Here is a 16,253-nt window from a genome sequence, read left to right on the forward strand (position 1 = left end):
GCACTTTGTGGCGCTTTTCAGTTCGGAAAATTTCTGCCTGTTCGCATAATATGACCATACATACTGGGTGGTTATAATTTAAATGTAGTTATTCATGGAGTTCCAGCGTCTGCTGTAATCATCGTATGGAAGGGAAATGTAGTGGATTTGGTGATGAGCTAATGCGGAACGGATTTACGCTGTTAACAAAAAATCCAATTTTTGCTACTTGGTGCAAATCTAGCACTATGCCCGATTGTATCATAGTATGACATCCACGCTGTCGTTTGACAAGCCATAACGTGGGCGAACAGTATGGTTGCCTACAGGTGAGACCGTGCGCTGTTAGTGAAACTGTTGTATGTGAACGGCAGCAATTACAGTGCGTCATTAAGACAGTATCGCCGACTCAGAGTCTGAGGGGACATCTGACTCGTTAAATGGTGTAAAGAAGATGGTAATTAAATTCGAAAACACAGGTGAACTTGGTGTACGCCGCGGAAGAGGAGTCCGCCCTATGCCGGTAAAATCTATTGACGAGTTCGCTGTTGCGCAGCTGACCCTGTACTAGGTGGCCCGGGTAGTGCTACAGCACGTGCTGTGTCACGTCAATTATCAGTCCCATTTCAACAGCACGGGAAGTTTTGCCATCTGTACTTCATCCAGAGGGTTCAGCAACTGATACCTCACGATCAGCAGCAACGTTCTGAATTTGCTCTTAGGTTTCTGGCACCGATAGAGGTTGACGACTTGTGGTCGGGCGATATTCTGTGGATTGGCAAGGCACATTTTACACTACAGGGTGCAGTGAATACACAGGACTGCAGAGTTTAGGGTACTGTTAAACCACCTGTGTGGTGTGCATTCTCAGTCCTGTCTTCTTTGCAGAGACTACGCCTAGGCGACCCGTCAGGTGCACGGTGAAGTCTGCATGTTGTGAGCGGCGTGGGGTTGCTATTCCGTCATTCTGCACAACGGATTAATCTGAGATGTACCCTTTTCCCTGTGGCTCCTGCAAGATGCAATTTCCACCCTTACACTACTACAGAAGTCAGACAGACGCTCCTAACGTTCTGAAGAGAAACGCCTGAAAAAATTTCAGCAATAAATATCTTCTGGAGTCGTCCGCTGTAAGGAAACGACACAAAAATTCACAAAATTTCTTACGTAACTATTGGGATACTTGGGTACTGGAGTAGTGCTAGTTAGTGTAAGAAAAACATGAAACTAACGAAAATTATTATTTATTTTGCAAAAATTCTGAGAAAATCATAATGGCACTTTTAATTATGAACCGAACACGTTGTTTCCGGGTTCTTTTCGGAATGTGAAGTTACCTCTTAAGGATAGGATTCGCTAATGAAATTTCTATACAAAGTTTAAGATTATTATTGACTTGGCAGAATGGCTGAGAGCCGCGCCTACTCAACTTGAATAATTATCTGTTAGAATGTTGCTAGGTACGGTCGAGGCTGTCACGTGTGAAATGCAGTGAAGTGTACTGTTGTGGAGGAAATAAGGGGCTCGCGAGAGCTGTAGCGCACAATACTGTAAGCTGCGATGACAGCTGTCTGCGCCGCTCGCTGCTGACAAATAAGATAACTCTCGTTCTATCTGGATTGACATTCGCCAATCAAACTCTCCCAACGCCTTGATGACGTCAAGGACTCCTATTCGCCCCTAGTCTAACTATTGGCGTGGTACACCGGTCAGATAACCAGTCCACCGCGATGCCACTCAAAATTCGCTCGCAGACGTTTAACTATAGCTTCGTCCGTTCACACCGCACAGTAAGTGTGGCGGCCAACACAGTGAACGACGATCGCAAGGAATCAGTATAGAGTGGCACTCCGATTTGCTTTCGACAGAGGTGCTCTCCCAGTGAAGTACCGAGGAGAGACTTGTTCCTCACTTTTTGGGTACACATACGAGCGCGCACACACTCGTTACGTGTTATCGCTCCAAGAGCGACAACGAAACCGCCCCTCTCCACGCCAGACGTGAAGAGGTATATCTTTCGGTCTGTTCCATTACTCCTTCAGCTCAAGGAGACAGAAATATCGTCTGCCAATCAGCATTGCTCTTCTAAAACGGGAGAATGACGTTTCGTTTAAGGCGACCAATCCGGAAATCTGTAGAATCGGCGTTTGGTGTTTGCTGTCTCCCTGTGAAAATCTCTGAAACTACGTGCTATATTTGTAAAGAATGCTTACGTTGGGCGCTCCCACAGAATGTAGTGGAATTTGCTTTTAAGTCGAACACGGGGTCGTCCTTTCACTCGGGCAAACGCTGTCTGCTCTACGGGCGGTCACCGGCCGACGTAGATAGGTGGGGGACTGGCCTCCTGGCGTGCGGTTGCTCTCCCAAACTGGAAGCTCCTGTGACCGCCGTGACTGGAATGTGTGTGTGTACGCCAGCCTTGAGTATTTCAACCACAGTGCGCTTACTTGGTATTTGCATATCGTTTACATGAATTCATACAACATTGACTTTATCTTATCGAGTTTGGGTTCGAATGAAGCGTCTTGATGTGCGGAATATGATTGGGAGGGCGGAATATGTAAGCAGTGAAGGTCAGGGGACCACAACGTCTTACAATGTTATCAGGATCTCCCTGTATACCATTTGATGCCTGCTTTGGAAGAGCGCAGCTGTGTGGTAACCACTGTTTTCATTCACTCGCAAAGTGGGACATCTCCTTAATGCAACCTTCCACGAATGTGTTACCTCCACAAGTTTTCCAGATGCACAGTCTGCAAGATCACTTTATCTGAATCCATGCCACTTTTGGTTCTGAGACCACTTAACAGAACGAGTTTACCAGGGTCGCGTTCGCTCCCTACCTGACATACAGGAACATGTTGATCAGGTTCCAGCAGAACTCCTGCGAGCAACTGTGGATCATATCGTTTTACGGATGCAGCATCTTGTAGATGTCTCCTGTGCTCACGTTGAACAAATTGTGTTAGCGACGTCTTATGCAAAGTCAATATTACGTGATTCCCGCTAATTTGGCATGTTCTGCCTACATCCCGTTAGAAATCCATTACGTATGGAAATATTTCTGTTCGTCTTCCTGGCATACGCAGTGTCAGACTTGCACCTGGTGACTAAAATTGGAACTAACTTTTACTAGCTTAAATAGATTCCGCATTAATGCCTTAGCATATCTATCAAGTTTCGCTGCCATACCATAATTGCATCCCACACTGGATCTCTGTAACTGCATTTTCATTACAGAGCTGCTTTTCACTATTCTTGTACTCTGCATAGACGTATGAAGTGACACTGCACCAAACAACCTTCTCTGTGTTTCAGGTTTCCCGTTACCGGGACCAAAGGGCGAGAAGGGGGACCCTGGCTCTCCGGTAAGTAAAACGATTTTTATAGGTTTTATACAGCTGTTCAACAGCAACAGTAGCATATCTACTTCGCCTCTACACACGATTTTAAAATCTAAACTCCAAAACGAGTTACTTTAGAGAACTCCTAGAGAAATACTTGAAGGATAAGAACGTACATAAGGAAAATTAATCCAGTGACGATAGAGAGCGTGTGAACACGCACCTGCTCCTTTTCTCCCGCGCTAACCGGTGGTCTTTACCGCTGGTCGTTATGGCAGTCAGCTGGCAACGCATCGGCCGCTGGCCAATAGAGGTAGTTCATAGGGTGAAAAATGTGGCAGCTGAACACGTAGCGTCTGAGTATTCATTGTACTGTACACTGGTGAACCAGAATATACTGACCACCTACACAGTAGCTCGTTTCTCCGTCTCTGGTCGAAATACGTCACTAATTCTGCGTATCAAGGATCCGATACTTTGTTGGTAGGTTTGTGGAGGTCTTTCGTATGAGATGTCCACGCACCAGTCTTGTAACACACGTGAATAAGGGCCCGCTCATCTGCGTACTAGGTGATCGCACCCGGTTTCCATTGGATTTCCATCAGGCGAATTTGGTCGCCGAGATAGCAGCGTGAGTTCACTATTGTGCTCCTCAAACCAGTGTAGCACGGTTCTGGCATCGACACATGGACAATTATAGTGCTGAGGGTTGACATGAACTTCTAATGTGCCTGAGGGAAGTGTGTTGGGACGCCTGTTGTTAATGTTTTATCGTAATGATCTTGCAACAATATTTTAGTAACCTCAGACTTTACGGAGGTGATGTAGTTATCTATTATGAAGTACTATGTGAGAAAAAACACATAAATGTTCATTTATATCTTAATAAGATTCCAAAGTAATGCCAAGATTGGCAACTTGCTTCACATGTTTAACAATGTAAAATTGTGCACATCACAAAACTAAAACAGCGATTTTTCCTGCGACTACTACAGCAACGAGCCACAAGTGGAAACGGTCAACTCATATAAATACCTGGGCGAAGCAGTATGAAATGGACGATCACATAGGCTCAGCCGTAAAAAAAGCAGGTGGTAAACTTCGGTTCACCGGTAGATTACTAGGGACATTCTGTCAGTTTACAGAGGAGACTGCTTATCAAAGACTCGTGCGAGCTATCCTACAACATCGTTCAAGTGTGTAGGATCAGTCCCTAATAGCCGGCCGCGGTGGTCTAGCGGTTCTGGCGCTGCAGTCCGGAACCGCGGGGCTGCTACGGTCGCAGGTTCGAATCCTGCCTCGGGCATGGGTGTGTGTGATGTCCTTAGGTTAATTAGGTTTAAGTAGTTCTAAGTTCTAGGGGACTTGTGACCTAAGATGTTGAGTCCCATAGTGCTCAGAGCCATTTGAACCATTTTTAGTCCCTAATAGGACTAAGAGGGAATACTGAACGTATACAGACAAGGTCAGCCCGAGTGGTCACAGACCAGTTTGAGCAATGGGATAGTGTCACGGAGATTCTGATGAAACAGAACTGGCAGCCGCTTTGAGGTCAAGGCAAACTATTTCCGAGGTAGGCTGGTTAGCGATTTTCGAGAACCAGCCTTAAAGGATGAATCTGGGAATGTAGTACAACCCCTATTTACCGGTCCCATAGGGATGGCGAGGACAGTTTAAACTGATTATAGCGCACAGTGAAGCGACTAAGCAATAATTTTTCCCTCGCTCCATATGTGAATGAAATGTTAAGAAACTATAAAAAATGGTACAATCAGAAGTACCCTCTGGTACTCGCTTCACAGTGGTTTGTGCAGTATGGGAGTAGATGTAGAATTATTGTTATATAGGAAACTGATTTCATATCTTTAAGTCACATGAACCACGGACCTTCACGTTGATGGGGAGGCTTGCGTGCCTCAGCGATACAGATAGCCGTACCGCAGGTACAACGGAGGGTGTCTGTTGAGAGGCCAGACAAGCGAGTGGTTCCTGAAGAGGGGCAGCAGCCTTTTCAGTAGTTGCAGGGGCAACAGTCTGGATGATTGACTGATCTGGCCTTGTAACATTAACCAAAACGGCCTTGCTGTGCTGGTACTGCGAACGGCTGAAAGGAAGGGGAAACTACAGCCGTAATTCTTCCCGAGGGCATACAGCTTTACTGTATGGTTAAATAATGATGGCGTCCTCTTGGGTAAAATATTCCGAAGGAAAATAGTCCCCCATTCGGATCTCCGGGCGGGGACTACTCAAGAGGACGTCGTTATCAGGAGAAAGAAAACTGGCGTTCTACTGAACGGAGCGTGGAATGTCAGATCCCTTAATCGGGCAGGTAGGTTAGAAAATTTAAAAAGGGAAATGGATAGGTTAAAGTTAGATATAGTGGGAATTAGGGAAATTTGGTGGCAGGAGGAACAAGACTTCTGGTCAGGTGAATACAGGATTATAAATACAAAATCAAACAGGGGTAATGCGGGGGTAGGTTTAATAATGAATAAAAAAATAGGAGTGCGGGTAAGCTACTACAAACAGCATAGTGAAAGCATTATTGTGGCCAAGATAGAGACGAAGCTCATGCCTACCACAGTAGCACAAGTTTATAGGCCAACTGGCTCCGTAGATGATGAGATTGAAGAAATATATGATGAGCTGAGAGAAATTACTGAAGGGAGAAGAAAATTTAATAATTATGGGGGACTGGAATTCGATAGTAGAAAAAGGAAGAGAAGCAACGTAGTGGGTGAGTATGGAATGGGGGTAAGGAAGAAACAGGAGGCCGCCTGGTAGAATTTTGCACTGAGCATAACATAATCATAGCTAAAATTTGGCTTAAGAATCATGGAAGGTTATAGGTTTGTTTATAAATAACTCATCTGCCACCAGTCACGATTTTTTTATATTTTATTTTTCGCACGAGACCTTTCGGGAAATTATTCCCCTTTTCAATCGAATTATTTAAGTATGTTATGTCATTCCTATGTGATGTCGATGTGTGAGATTCTGCTTCATTTCGTTGATTTTACTGCAATGTATGATATGAAAGTAGCTAAAAAGCCGAAGACTACTAGAAATCCTTCGGTAACAGATGATATATTGAATTTAATTGATGGAAGGAGAAAATATAAAAATGCAGTAAATAAAACAGGAAAAAAGGAGTACGAACGTCTCAAAAATGAGATCAGAAGGAAGTTCAATATAGCTAAGCAGGGATGGCTAGAGGACAAGAGAACCACTTGTATGAATATCAGGAGCTCAAATGGAAAACCAGTTCTAATCAAAGAAGGGAAACCAGAATGGTGAAAAGAGGATATAGACGGTTTATACAAGTAAATTGTATTTGAGGGCAATATTATGTAAATGGAAGAGGACGTAGTTGAGAATGAAATGGGAGATACGATACTGCGTGAAGAGTGTGCCAGAGCACTGTAAGGCCGAAGTCGAAACAAGGCCCCGGGAGTAGACAACATTCCATTGGAACTACTGACGGCCTTGGGAGAGCCAGCGATGACAAAACTCTTCCATCTGGTGAGTAAGACGTATGAGACAGGTGAAATACATTCAGGCTTCAAGAAGAATATAATAATGGCAATCGCAATGAAGGCAAGTGTTGACAAGTGTGAAAATTACCGAACTATCAGCTTAATAAGTCACGCCTGACCATGGGGAAGATCAGTTTGGATTCCGCAGAAATGTTTGAACACACGAGGCAATACTGACTCTACTACTTATCTTAGATGGTAGACTAAGGAAAGGCAAACCTACGTTTCTACCATTTGTAGACTTAGAGAAAGCTTTTGACAATGTTGAATGGAATACTCTCTTTCAAATTCTGAAGGTGACAGGGGTGAAATACAAGGAGCGAAAGGCTATTTACAATTTGTACAGAAACCTGATGGCAGTTATAAAAGTCGAGGGGCACGAAAGAGAAGAAGTGGTAGGGAAGGGAGTGAGGCAGGTTTGAAGCCGATCGCCATGTTACTCAATCTATATATTGAGCAATCATTGAAGGAAACAAAAGAAAAATTAGGACTAGGAATTAAAATCCATGGAGAAAAAATAAAAACTTTGAGGTTCGCCGATGACATTGTAATTCTGTCAGAGACAGCAAAGGACCTGGAAGAGCAGTTGAACGGAATGGACAGTGTCTTGAAAGGAGGATATAAGATGAACATCAACAAAAGCAAAATGAGTATAATGGAATGAAGTGTAATTAAATCAGATGATGCTGTGGCAATTAGATTAGGAAATGAGACACTTAAAATAGTAAAGGAGTTTTGCTATTTGGGGACCAAAATAACTGATGATGGTCGAAGTAGAGATGATATAAAATATAGACTGGCAATGAGAAGGATAGCGTTTCTGAAGAAGAGAAATTAGTTAACATCGGGTGTAGATTTATGTGTCAGGAGTGTAGCGTGTATGGAAGTGAAACATGGATAAATAGTTTAGACATGAAGAGAATAGAAGCTTTGTAAATGTGGTGCTACAGAAGAATGCTGAAGCTTAGATGGGTAGATCATGTAACTAATGAAGAGGTATTGAATGATATTGGGGAGAAGACGAGTTTGTGGCACAGCTTGACTAGAAGAAGGGATCGGTTGGTAGGACATGTTCTGAGGCACAAAGGGATCACCAATTTAGTATTGGAGGGCAGCGTGGAGGGTAAAAATTGTAGAGGGAGACCAAGAGATGAATACACTAAGCAGATTGAGAAGGATGTTGGTTGCAGTAGGTGCTGGGAGATTAAGAAGCTTGCACAGGATAGAGTAGCATGGGGAACTGCATCAAACCAGTTATTGGACTGAAGACCACAACAACAAAGAGGATGCGTATAGGTAGCGCTAGGAATGGGAGAAGTGGCTGAGTGAAACTCATGTCACCTATAGGGTGACCTCCACCGACAAAAGTTTAGAATGTTTATAGGACATATTTTCTGAGTATCTTGCTGCGGGGGACCTGTGGTCTCAGGTGGACGGTTAGAAAATAATAATGTAATGGAGACTTATTTGTGTTTGTTACCAGAGTTACCTTCGTTTCAGTGAAAATACACAACAATGAGGAACACTGTAATATCGAATCAACAAAGCGCAATAACACGAAACGATTCTGTTAGTCTTGCACGCCCACGTAAACACACATAACTGTTATGTCGTTTGCGTCACTGCGGGAACAGTTGAGCATATTGTCGTTCTGCCGCTTTTCCGATTTATTCACTGAACCAATGGAGCAGATGCACATCGCCCGATTCCTCAGTAAACCAAACCACACTGATGTACCAATGTTATCGTACAACTAACACTGCCGGGAAAACCAACCCGGGGTAGGACCGAGCAGTAGTGAACACTACTACGGGGCGAAGAGGAAAGCGGGAAATACTCATGTCAACAGCAAGTGAACGGAACGAGTTTGTTTTCGATCAAGACATGCAGCGTACGACGTCTAAATTTTAACAGTTGTGCAGCTACACCGGAGAGCAAAAGAAACTGGTACAAGCAAACGTATTAATATACAGGCACTAGACGGTGCTGCTATCGCAAGTCTTATATAAGGCAGCAAGTGTCTATCACAATTGTTAGATCGGTTTCTGCAGGTTATCAAGATTTAAGTAAGTTTGAACGCGATTTTATAGTCCGCGCGAGCGGTGGGACACAACATATCCGAGGTAGCGATGAAGTGGGGATTTTCCCGTACGACTATTTCACGAGTGTACCGAGAATATCAGGAATCCAGTAAAACATAAAATCTCTGAAATTGCTGCGACCGGAAAATGATCCTGCAAGAACGGGACGAACGACGACTGAAGATACTCGTTCAGAGTGGCAGAAGTGCACCCGTCCGCAAAACTGCTGCAAATTTCAATTCAACGAAACGTCATCGATATGGGCTTTCGAAGCCGAAGGTCCACTCTTGTACCCTTGATAACACGACGAAAAGCTTTACGCCTCGCCTGGGCCCGTCAATATCGACAATGAACTGTTAATGACTAGAAACATGTTGCCTGGTCGGACGAGTCTCGTTTCAAATTGTATCGAGCGGATGGACGTTTAGGGGTATGGAGGTAACTTCATGAATCCATGGACCCTGCATGTCAGCAGGGGAATGATCAAGGTGGTGAAGGCTCTGTAATGGTGTGGGGAGTGTCCAGTTGGTGTGATATGGGACCCTTGATACGTCTAGATACCACTCTGACAGTGACACGCTTTCAGGCATCCTGACTGATCACCTGCATCCATTCACGTACATTTTACATTCCGACAGGAAATTCCAGCAGGACAACGCGACACCCCACACGTCCAGAATTGCTACATAGTGCCTCGAAGAACACTCTTCTGAGTTGAAACACCTCCGCTGGCCACTAAACTCCCGAGACATGAACATTATCGAGCATATCTGGGATGCCATGCAACGTGTTGTCCAGAAGAGATCTCCACCTCATCGTACTATTACAGATTTAATGGACAGATTTGCACGTTTCATGATGTCAGTTCTCTCCAGCACTACTTCAGACATTAGTTGAGTTCATGACACGTCGTGTTGCGACAGTTCTGAGTGCTCGCGGGGGCGCTTCACGATATTGAGAAGGTGTGCCAGTTTCTTTGGCTCCTCAGTAGCGGTCTAGGGAGTAATAAATCAAGCGATATGTAATTACTCTGTAATGAGCCGCTGAAAACCGCGTGTGCACTGTAGAAAAATACTCGAAAAATAGCCCTTGACAGCTTTTGCAGTTTTGTCGCCGGAGTTCTGATTCAGCCTGTGTACATGCATAAAGGCTTTTTCGTTAGAATGACAAAGCATCGTATGTAGATTACATGTACCCTATGCTGAGGCGAGGGTATAGATCATATTTTATTTTAAAGCATGCTTTGGCGATTGGAAGAGTACGTTTTTTAAAACCCCGGTTTTAACGTTTTCAGCTCTCTTTCCTGAAGATCTTTCCGTAATTAAAAAAAAAAAAATACTAGGTCCATCAGAAAATTTTAAAATTTTTTATTTTGAGTTACCACTCTTGCTCGATCATCTGCAGCCCTCGTCACCAGCGTATTACATTCTAGGGGGTGGTTGCCGGCCCCGACCTCTTGTGTGTGGTGGGCAAGCGGCAGAGGTGGGGAATGGGGATTCCTCAACCTTTTCTGGGTGCAGACGTCACTGCGTCCACTGTACAGGACGCCGTGCACATCTCTTCCGCCCGCAACGGTATAGCGGTGGTTCGTGTGCTCAATCTCAAATAATTGCGTGCTATCGCTATTAAAAGTAGCTGCGAGAAGGAAGTAAACGCACGTTATCTTAGCACGGCACAGCGCTACATTCTCTTCCCCGCTGTCAGCTGTTATAGTAAACCATTACACTGATGTTTCAAAAAGTATGTAGCCTATCTCCCTCTAAATGTGTGTTATAGTACAAATTTGAAGTAAGTCAGTCGAGAATTTTTAGTGATATTCGCTAACCAAGTTTCGTTTACTAAATTATCGTGCAAAAATCTGAAGTAAATCGGTCAAGAACCCCTTGAAATTTTTATTAACGATGTTTCTCCTACACATATAAAACCTATGACCACCTGAATGTTTATCAGAGTATCGTGTAAGAATTTGACGCAAATCAGATATTTTTGGAAACAACGTTTTGTCTTTATAGGGTAGTAAAATGGTGCAATATGTTCGAAATTCTGAGAAAAGGAGGGCTAAGCTATAGGGAGAGACGGGTAATACACAATATGTACAAGAGCCAAGACCGAATATTAAGATTGGCGACCAAGAACGAAGTGCTCGGATTAAAAAGGGTGTAAGACAGGGATGTAGTCTTTCGCTCCTACTGTCCAGTTTGTACATCGAAGAACCAATGATGGAAATAAAAGAAAGGTTCAGGAATGGAAATAAAATTCAAGGTAAAAGGATATCTATCAAAGATACGATTCGCTGATGGCATTGCTGTCCTGAATGAAAGTGAAGAAGAATTACGTGATCTGTTGAATGGAATGAACAATGTAATGAGTACATAATATGGATTAAGAGTAAATCGAAGAAAGACGAAAGTAAAAAGAAGTAGTAGAAATGAGAACAGTGAGATGCATAACATCAGGACTTGTTGTTACGACGTAGATGAAGTCAAGGAATTCTGCTACCTATACAATAAAATAACCAATGACGAGTAAGGAGGACATCAAAAGCAGACTAGCAATGGCAAAAAGGGCGTTCCTGGCTAAGAGAAATCTACCAGAAGAAAAGGCCTTAATTTGAGGAACAAATTTCTGAGAATGTACGTCTGGAGTATAACTTTGTATGATAGTGAAACATGGACTGTGGGAAAATGGTAACAGAAGAGAATCGAAGCATTTGAGATGTGGTGCTATAGAATGTTGAAAATTAGGTGGACTGATAAGGTAAGGAATGAGGAGGTTCTACGCAGAATCGGAGAGGAAAGGAATATGTGGAAAAAACTGATAAGGAGAAGGGACAGGATGATAGGACATCTGCTAAGACATGAGGGAATGACTTCCATGGTACTAGAGGGAGCTGTAGAGGGCAAAAACTGTAGAGGAAGACAGAGATTGGAATACGTTAAGCAAATAATTGAGGACGTAGGTTGCAAGTGCTACTCTGAGATGAAGAGGTTGGCACAGGAGAGACATTCGTGGCGGGCCACGTCGAAGCACTGAGAAGAACCTCCCCCTCCCCCCCCCCCCCCCCCATAAAAGAAAATGCTAGTATAGATTACTTAGGTTTGCTCATTCCGTAGTATTTATTACGTTCTAAAGAAGTACACGTACAATTAAACATTTCTTTGTCCGCAGAACTGGATACGAAACTGGTATTTTGGAAATACTAATTAGGAGGGACATGACAATAGAACAGAGCGTTAAGGCAATAGGTAATAGTGTCCGTGGAACTAGAGGGAGTCGTATAGGCCAAGAATTGTGGAAGGGGACAGATATTGGCGTATATTCAACAAATATTTGCCTATTCCCAAATAGCAAATATTAGCTTATTCCCAAGAATAAGCAGCTTTCACTCGGTTAATACTCGACAGAAATCAAATCTGCATTTGGATCGGACTTCTTTAACTATTGTGCAGAAGGGTGTGCACTGTACTGCTGCATCCATTTTCAATAAGCTACCACTCGAATTCAAAGATCTTAGAATTACCCACGCGCTTCCTGAAGAGTTTCCTCATGGGTCAATCCTTCTGTTCTGTCGAGCAGTTCCTTAAAAAATTAAGCTGGTTTCTTGTTGTATTGTTGATTGCGTTTACTTAAACTTACGGCTTGACTTTTTTCGGGTTCATAAACATTTTATTTTTATCTGTTATTACTTTTATGTTGTAATTTCATGTACTGACACGATCCATGACCTTGTACATTTGCTCCGCAAATTGGTCCTTCGGAACTTGACGTGTAAATAAAATAAGTAAAAATAACTGAAGACGTTGAGTGTAACTGATACTCTGAGCTGAAGAGGTTGTCATATTAGAAAAAATCATGCTGCACCCAACCAGACCGGCTATACGACTCATGAAAAGCAAAGAAGAGTATTTCTCGTGCAGAAATTCCGTCCTTCTGTTTTATTAGTATCGTCTACTGCTTTTTGAAACTATATTCTGCATGAAACTAAAAGAAATTGTAAAATTGCTAACGGTGGATGGCTTTTGTGTATGCACTGTTAGTGTAGTTTCATTCGTGCCACTAGAGGAGGAGCTGTAATGTTCCGTTTGGCTTGTTCCAGGGTCCTCCTGGAGACAGTGTAGAGGGTCCGCCAGGCCTCCCGGGTCCTCAGGGACCACCTGGACCTCCTGGGGAGCCTCTGGCCATCCATCCAGGCGACCCCAAGTACGAGGTGAGTGGTCCCGACGTACACTTCACACATGCTACAAAGCGCGTAGTACAGGAAAACAAGACGGAAGAAACTGTAAGGCGGAATCGACAGGGAATATTCATGGGCACAGTCACAGCAGACTCTCCAGGTGTGAAGCCAGATTCTCAGTGACGCTTCATTAATGGATGGAGATTTCTCACAGTGTCCAGTGGTCCAAAGTTATGTACATGTATGAAAATGAAACGCCTACAGCCGCCCTTATTTACTGTGTAGCTAGCAGTTTCGGCGCTCCAGTGCCCCATCTTCAGGCCTTGATTGATGCTGAAGGAGTTATCACGAACCATATATAGGCTGCATTAATGGACAACGTAACTGGTTTACACAAACTGTCTGTAACCTCAATTAGTTAGCAGTTGATGGTTGGTGTGTTAACATCAGGGCTACAAAGAGTCTGTATAAACCAGTTTATGTTGGCTACTGATGTAGCGTATATATGGTTCGTGATAACCCATGCAGCATTACCTAAGACTTGAAGATGGCCCACTGAAGCGCAGAAACTGGTGGCTACCCAACAAATAAGATCGTGAGAAGGGCTGTAGGAATTTCATTTTCTTACAACAGTGAATGGCCGTGGTCCCCAAGACCTCCAGCAAAAAGGATGGACTTACAAGACATATATGTGTTTAGTTTCAAAGAGTATCTCAATTGTGGCATTGACTGCTGTGGTCATCAGTCCCCTAGAACTTAGAACTACTTAAACCTAACTAAGCTAAGGACATCACAAACATCTATGCCTAAGGCAGATTTGAACTTGCGGCCTTAGCAGTCGCGCGGTTCCTGACTGAAGCACCTAGAACCGCTCGGCCACAGCGGCAGGCTCCAGTTGGTAATACAACGTTCTTTAGCTAAGTACACTTTATAAAAACCTAAAAGTTGGTTTTAGGTCACACCTGAACTTGCGATCCGACATATACAAATTTGTTACTCTACCATTCGATGATCATGCACTCAAAACATTCTGTTCCAGCCGTCTTATAGCTGTCGACGAAAAATGGTTATTTCGCTGGTTCCCGGTGTCTCCATAACAACTTTTTATTGTATTCCTCTTGCAGTGAGATTCTCGCCCACATGTACAAGAATTTTCCCGCACCAAGCTGAAGACATTCAGGTGCTCCTTCATTTACGCTCAGTTTCCCCGCAGTTAGGAGTATTTTCCCTTAATTTATACTTGTTTTCCGTTAATTTTCGTCATTTTATCGATTTTACGTCACTTCTGCCCAAGTGCAGGTGACATCGCTATTCTAAAAACTGTCCACCTTGAAACTTTATCTCTGACGTGGCGTATTATCGATCTGCATCCAAACATCGCTCCGGATGGATCCACACTCGAACACTAACTTAGATCCAGTCTGGGTCATGGGAGCCATCCATGACACACACACAGACACAGACAGCAAACAGAGCAAATGCCTTGCAGCAATAGACTATGAGGTTGGAAGTGACTGGATGCATTTGAGTAGAGTGGTATGCTATACTAAATGCTCCAAGTAGCTCTGAGCACTATGGGACTTAACATCGGAGGTCATCAGTCCCCTAGAACTTAGGACTACTTAAACCTAACTAACCTAAGGACATCACACACATCCATATGCTATACCATCTGACCAGAAAAATAGTGCATTTGCGCAGGAGTTGACTACTGTTCTACATCCACAAGCAATTTTAGAATACGTGCCAAGAATTGATGTCCTGATCGCATGGTCAGCAGTGATACAAATCGATAAATTACGAAAATTGGCGGAAAATACGTATTAATTGAGATAAAATACGACAAAATGCAGGAAAATTCTGGGTGAATGAGGGAGTGCTTGTATGTTTTCTGCATGGTGCAGGAAAAGCTTAAAGTTGACGTTGAAGCACTGGGAACCAGGCAAACAGTCAATATTCATCGCCAGCGATAAGATGGCTGGGACTGAATGATTAACTTGGAATGTCAGATCACAAGACGAGGTGTGACCCCAAAACCATATAGGTTTTCAAAAGCGTCCTTAGCTAAAGAGCAATGTATTCCCAGCTACAGAATGCAAGACTGTTAAAGTGTTTTAAACATTAACGAAGAGTATTTACAATATACTGCTCATTACTCTACACCAATCACAACCTTGTGGCGTCAGCTACCAAACACCTTGTAGAACAGTTACCTCATGGTTTTGTAACAGAATTCTATTGCATGCCTGTTGAGGTAATAGTGATACATGTAAGCAGACTGCTGTTTTGATGCTTTCCTGGACAAGAGAACCATCTGCCTCTAAACTGACGTGGATCTGCGTTAAACGATGACAAAAAGGAAATGGGGTGCACGGTTGAGAGGTGTTCTAACGAGGTATGATTTAATGGTAGACTGAAGTTGCATTCTAGAAGGACAGAGATGTTGCTGCAGGGCATTTATCACGCATTGAACCATTTTTTCTCAGGGTGTATCAGTTATGTGGTATAACTTGCGATCGACTCGTATATATTTCCATGTCCTGTGTATGACTTAGAGCACTCTCTACCTATAACCTTTAACAGCAAATGTCTCCATACCACTGACAAAAAAAAATGTTCAAATATGTGTGAAATCTTATGGGACTTAACTGCTAAGGTCATGAGGCCCTAATCTTACACACTACTTAACCTAAATTATAATAAGGGCAAGCACGTACACCCATGCCCAAAGGAGGACTCGAACCTCCGCCGAATACCACTGATAGCAGAGGACTTCGAACATATGTGTGATGAATCATGTCCTTCAGTGGAAAACTTATTTCAATACAAAATAAAAATCGAAACAAATGAGCCCTCAGTCACTAATATTTTTAATCTTATTGACCAGCTTTCAACACTTCTAAGATTGGCTTCATCAGAACTAAAACAAATGGCCTATAACACTGTTACAAATTTGTAGGAAAAGACCATTTTTATATAAAAAGTGTAAGTACTTACTAAACTTCGTTATTTTAACATCCTCCTCTATACGAACAAAGATGTATATGATCTACTCCATTTCTCTGCCCCATCTTGGACATAAATTGAGTCTTCAGGTTCATAACTACAGTGATTCTAAGTTAGTAAATGGTGTTTGTGA

The 16,253-nt window shown here is 43.1% G+C and overlaps 1 protein-coding gene across 1 annotated transcript in view; it reads left to right on the plus strand.

Moving 5' to 3' along the window:
- LOC124788368 (collagen alpha-1(I) chain-like) overlaps positions 1-16,253 on the plus strand; it is a 305,934-nt gene that overhangs the window by 71,027 nt on the left and 218,654 nt on the right. The window contains exons 5-6 of the mRNA XM_047255632.1: positions 3,298-3,347; positions 13,037-13,147. Of these exons, the coding sequence (XP_047111588.1) occupies positions 3,298-3,347; positions 13,037-13,147 (161 nt within the window). The remainder of the gene's footprint in view (positions 1-3,297; positions 3,348-13,036; positions 13,148-16,253) is intronic.

The sequence above is a fragment of the Schistocerca piceifrons genome, chromosome 3, assembly GCF_021461385.2.
Source record: "Schistocerca piceifrons isolate TAMUIC-IGC-003096 chromosome 3, iqSchPice1.1, whole genome shotgun sequence".
Classification (NCBI taxonomy): Eukaryota; Metazoa; Arthropoda; class Insecta; order Orthoptera; family Acrididae; genus Schistocerca; species Schistocerca piceifrons.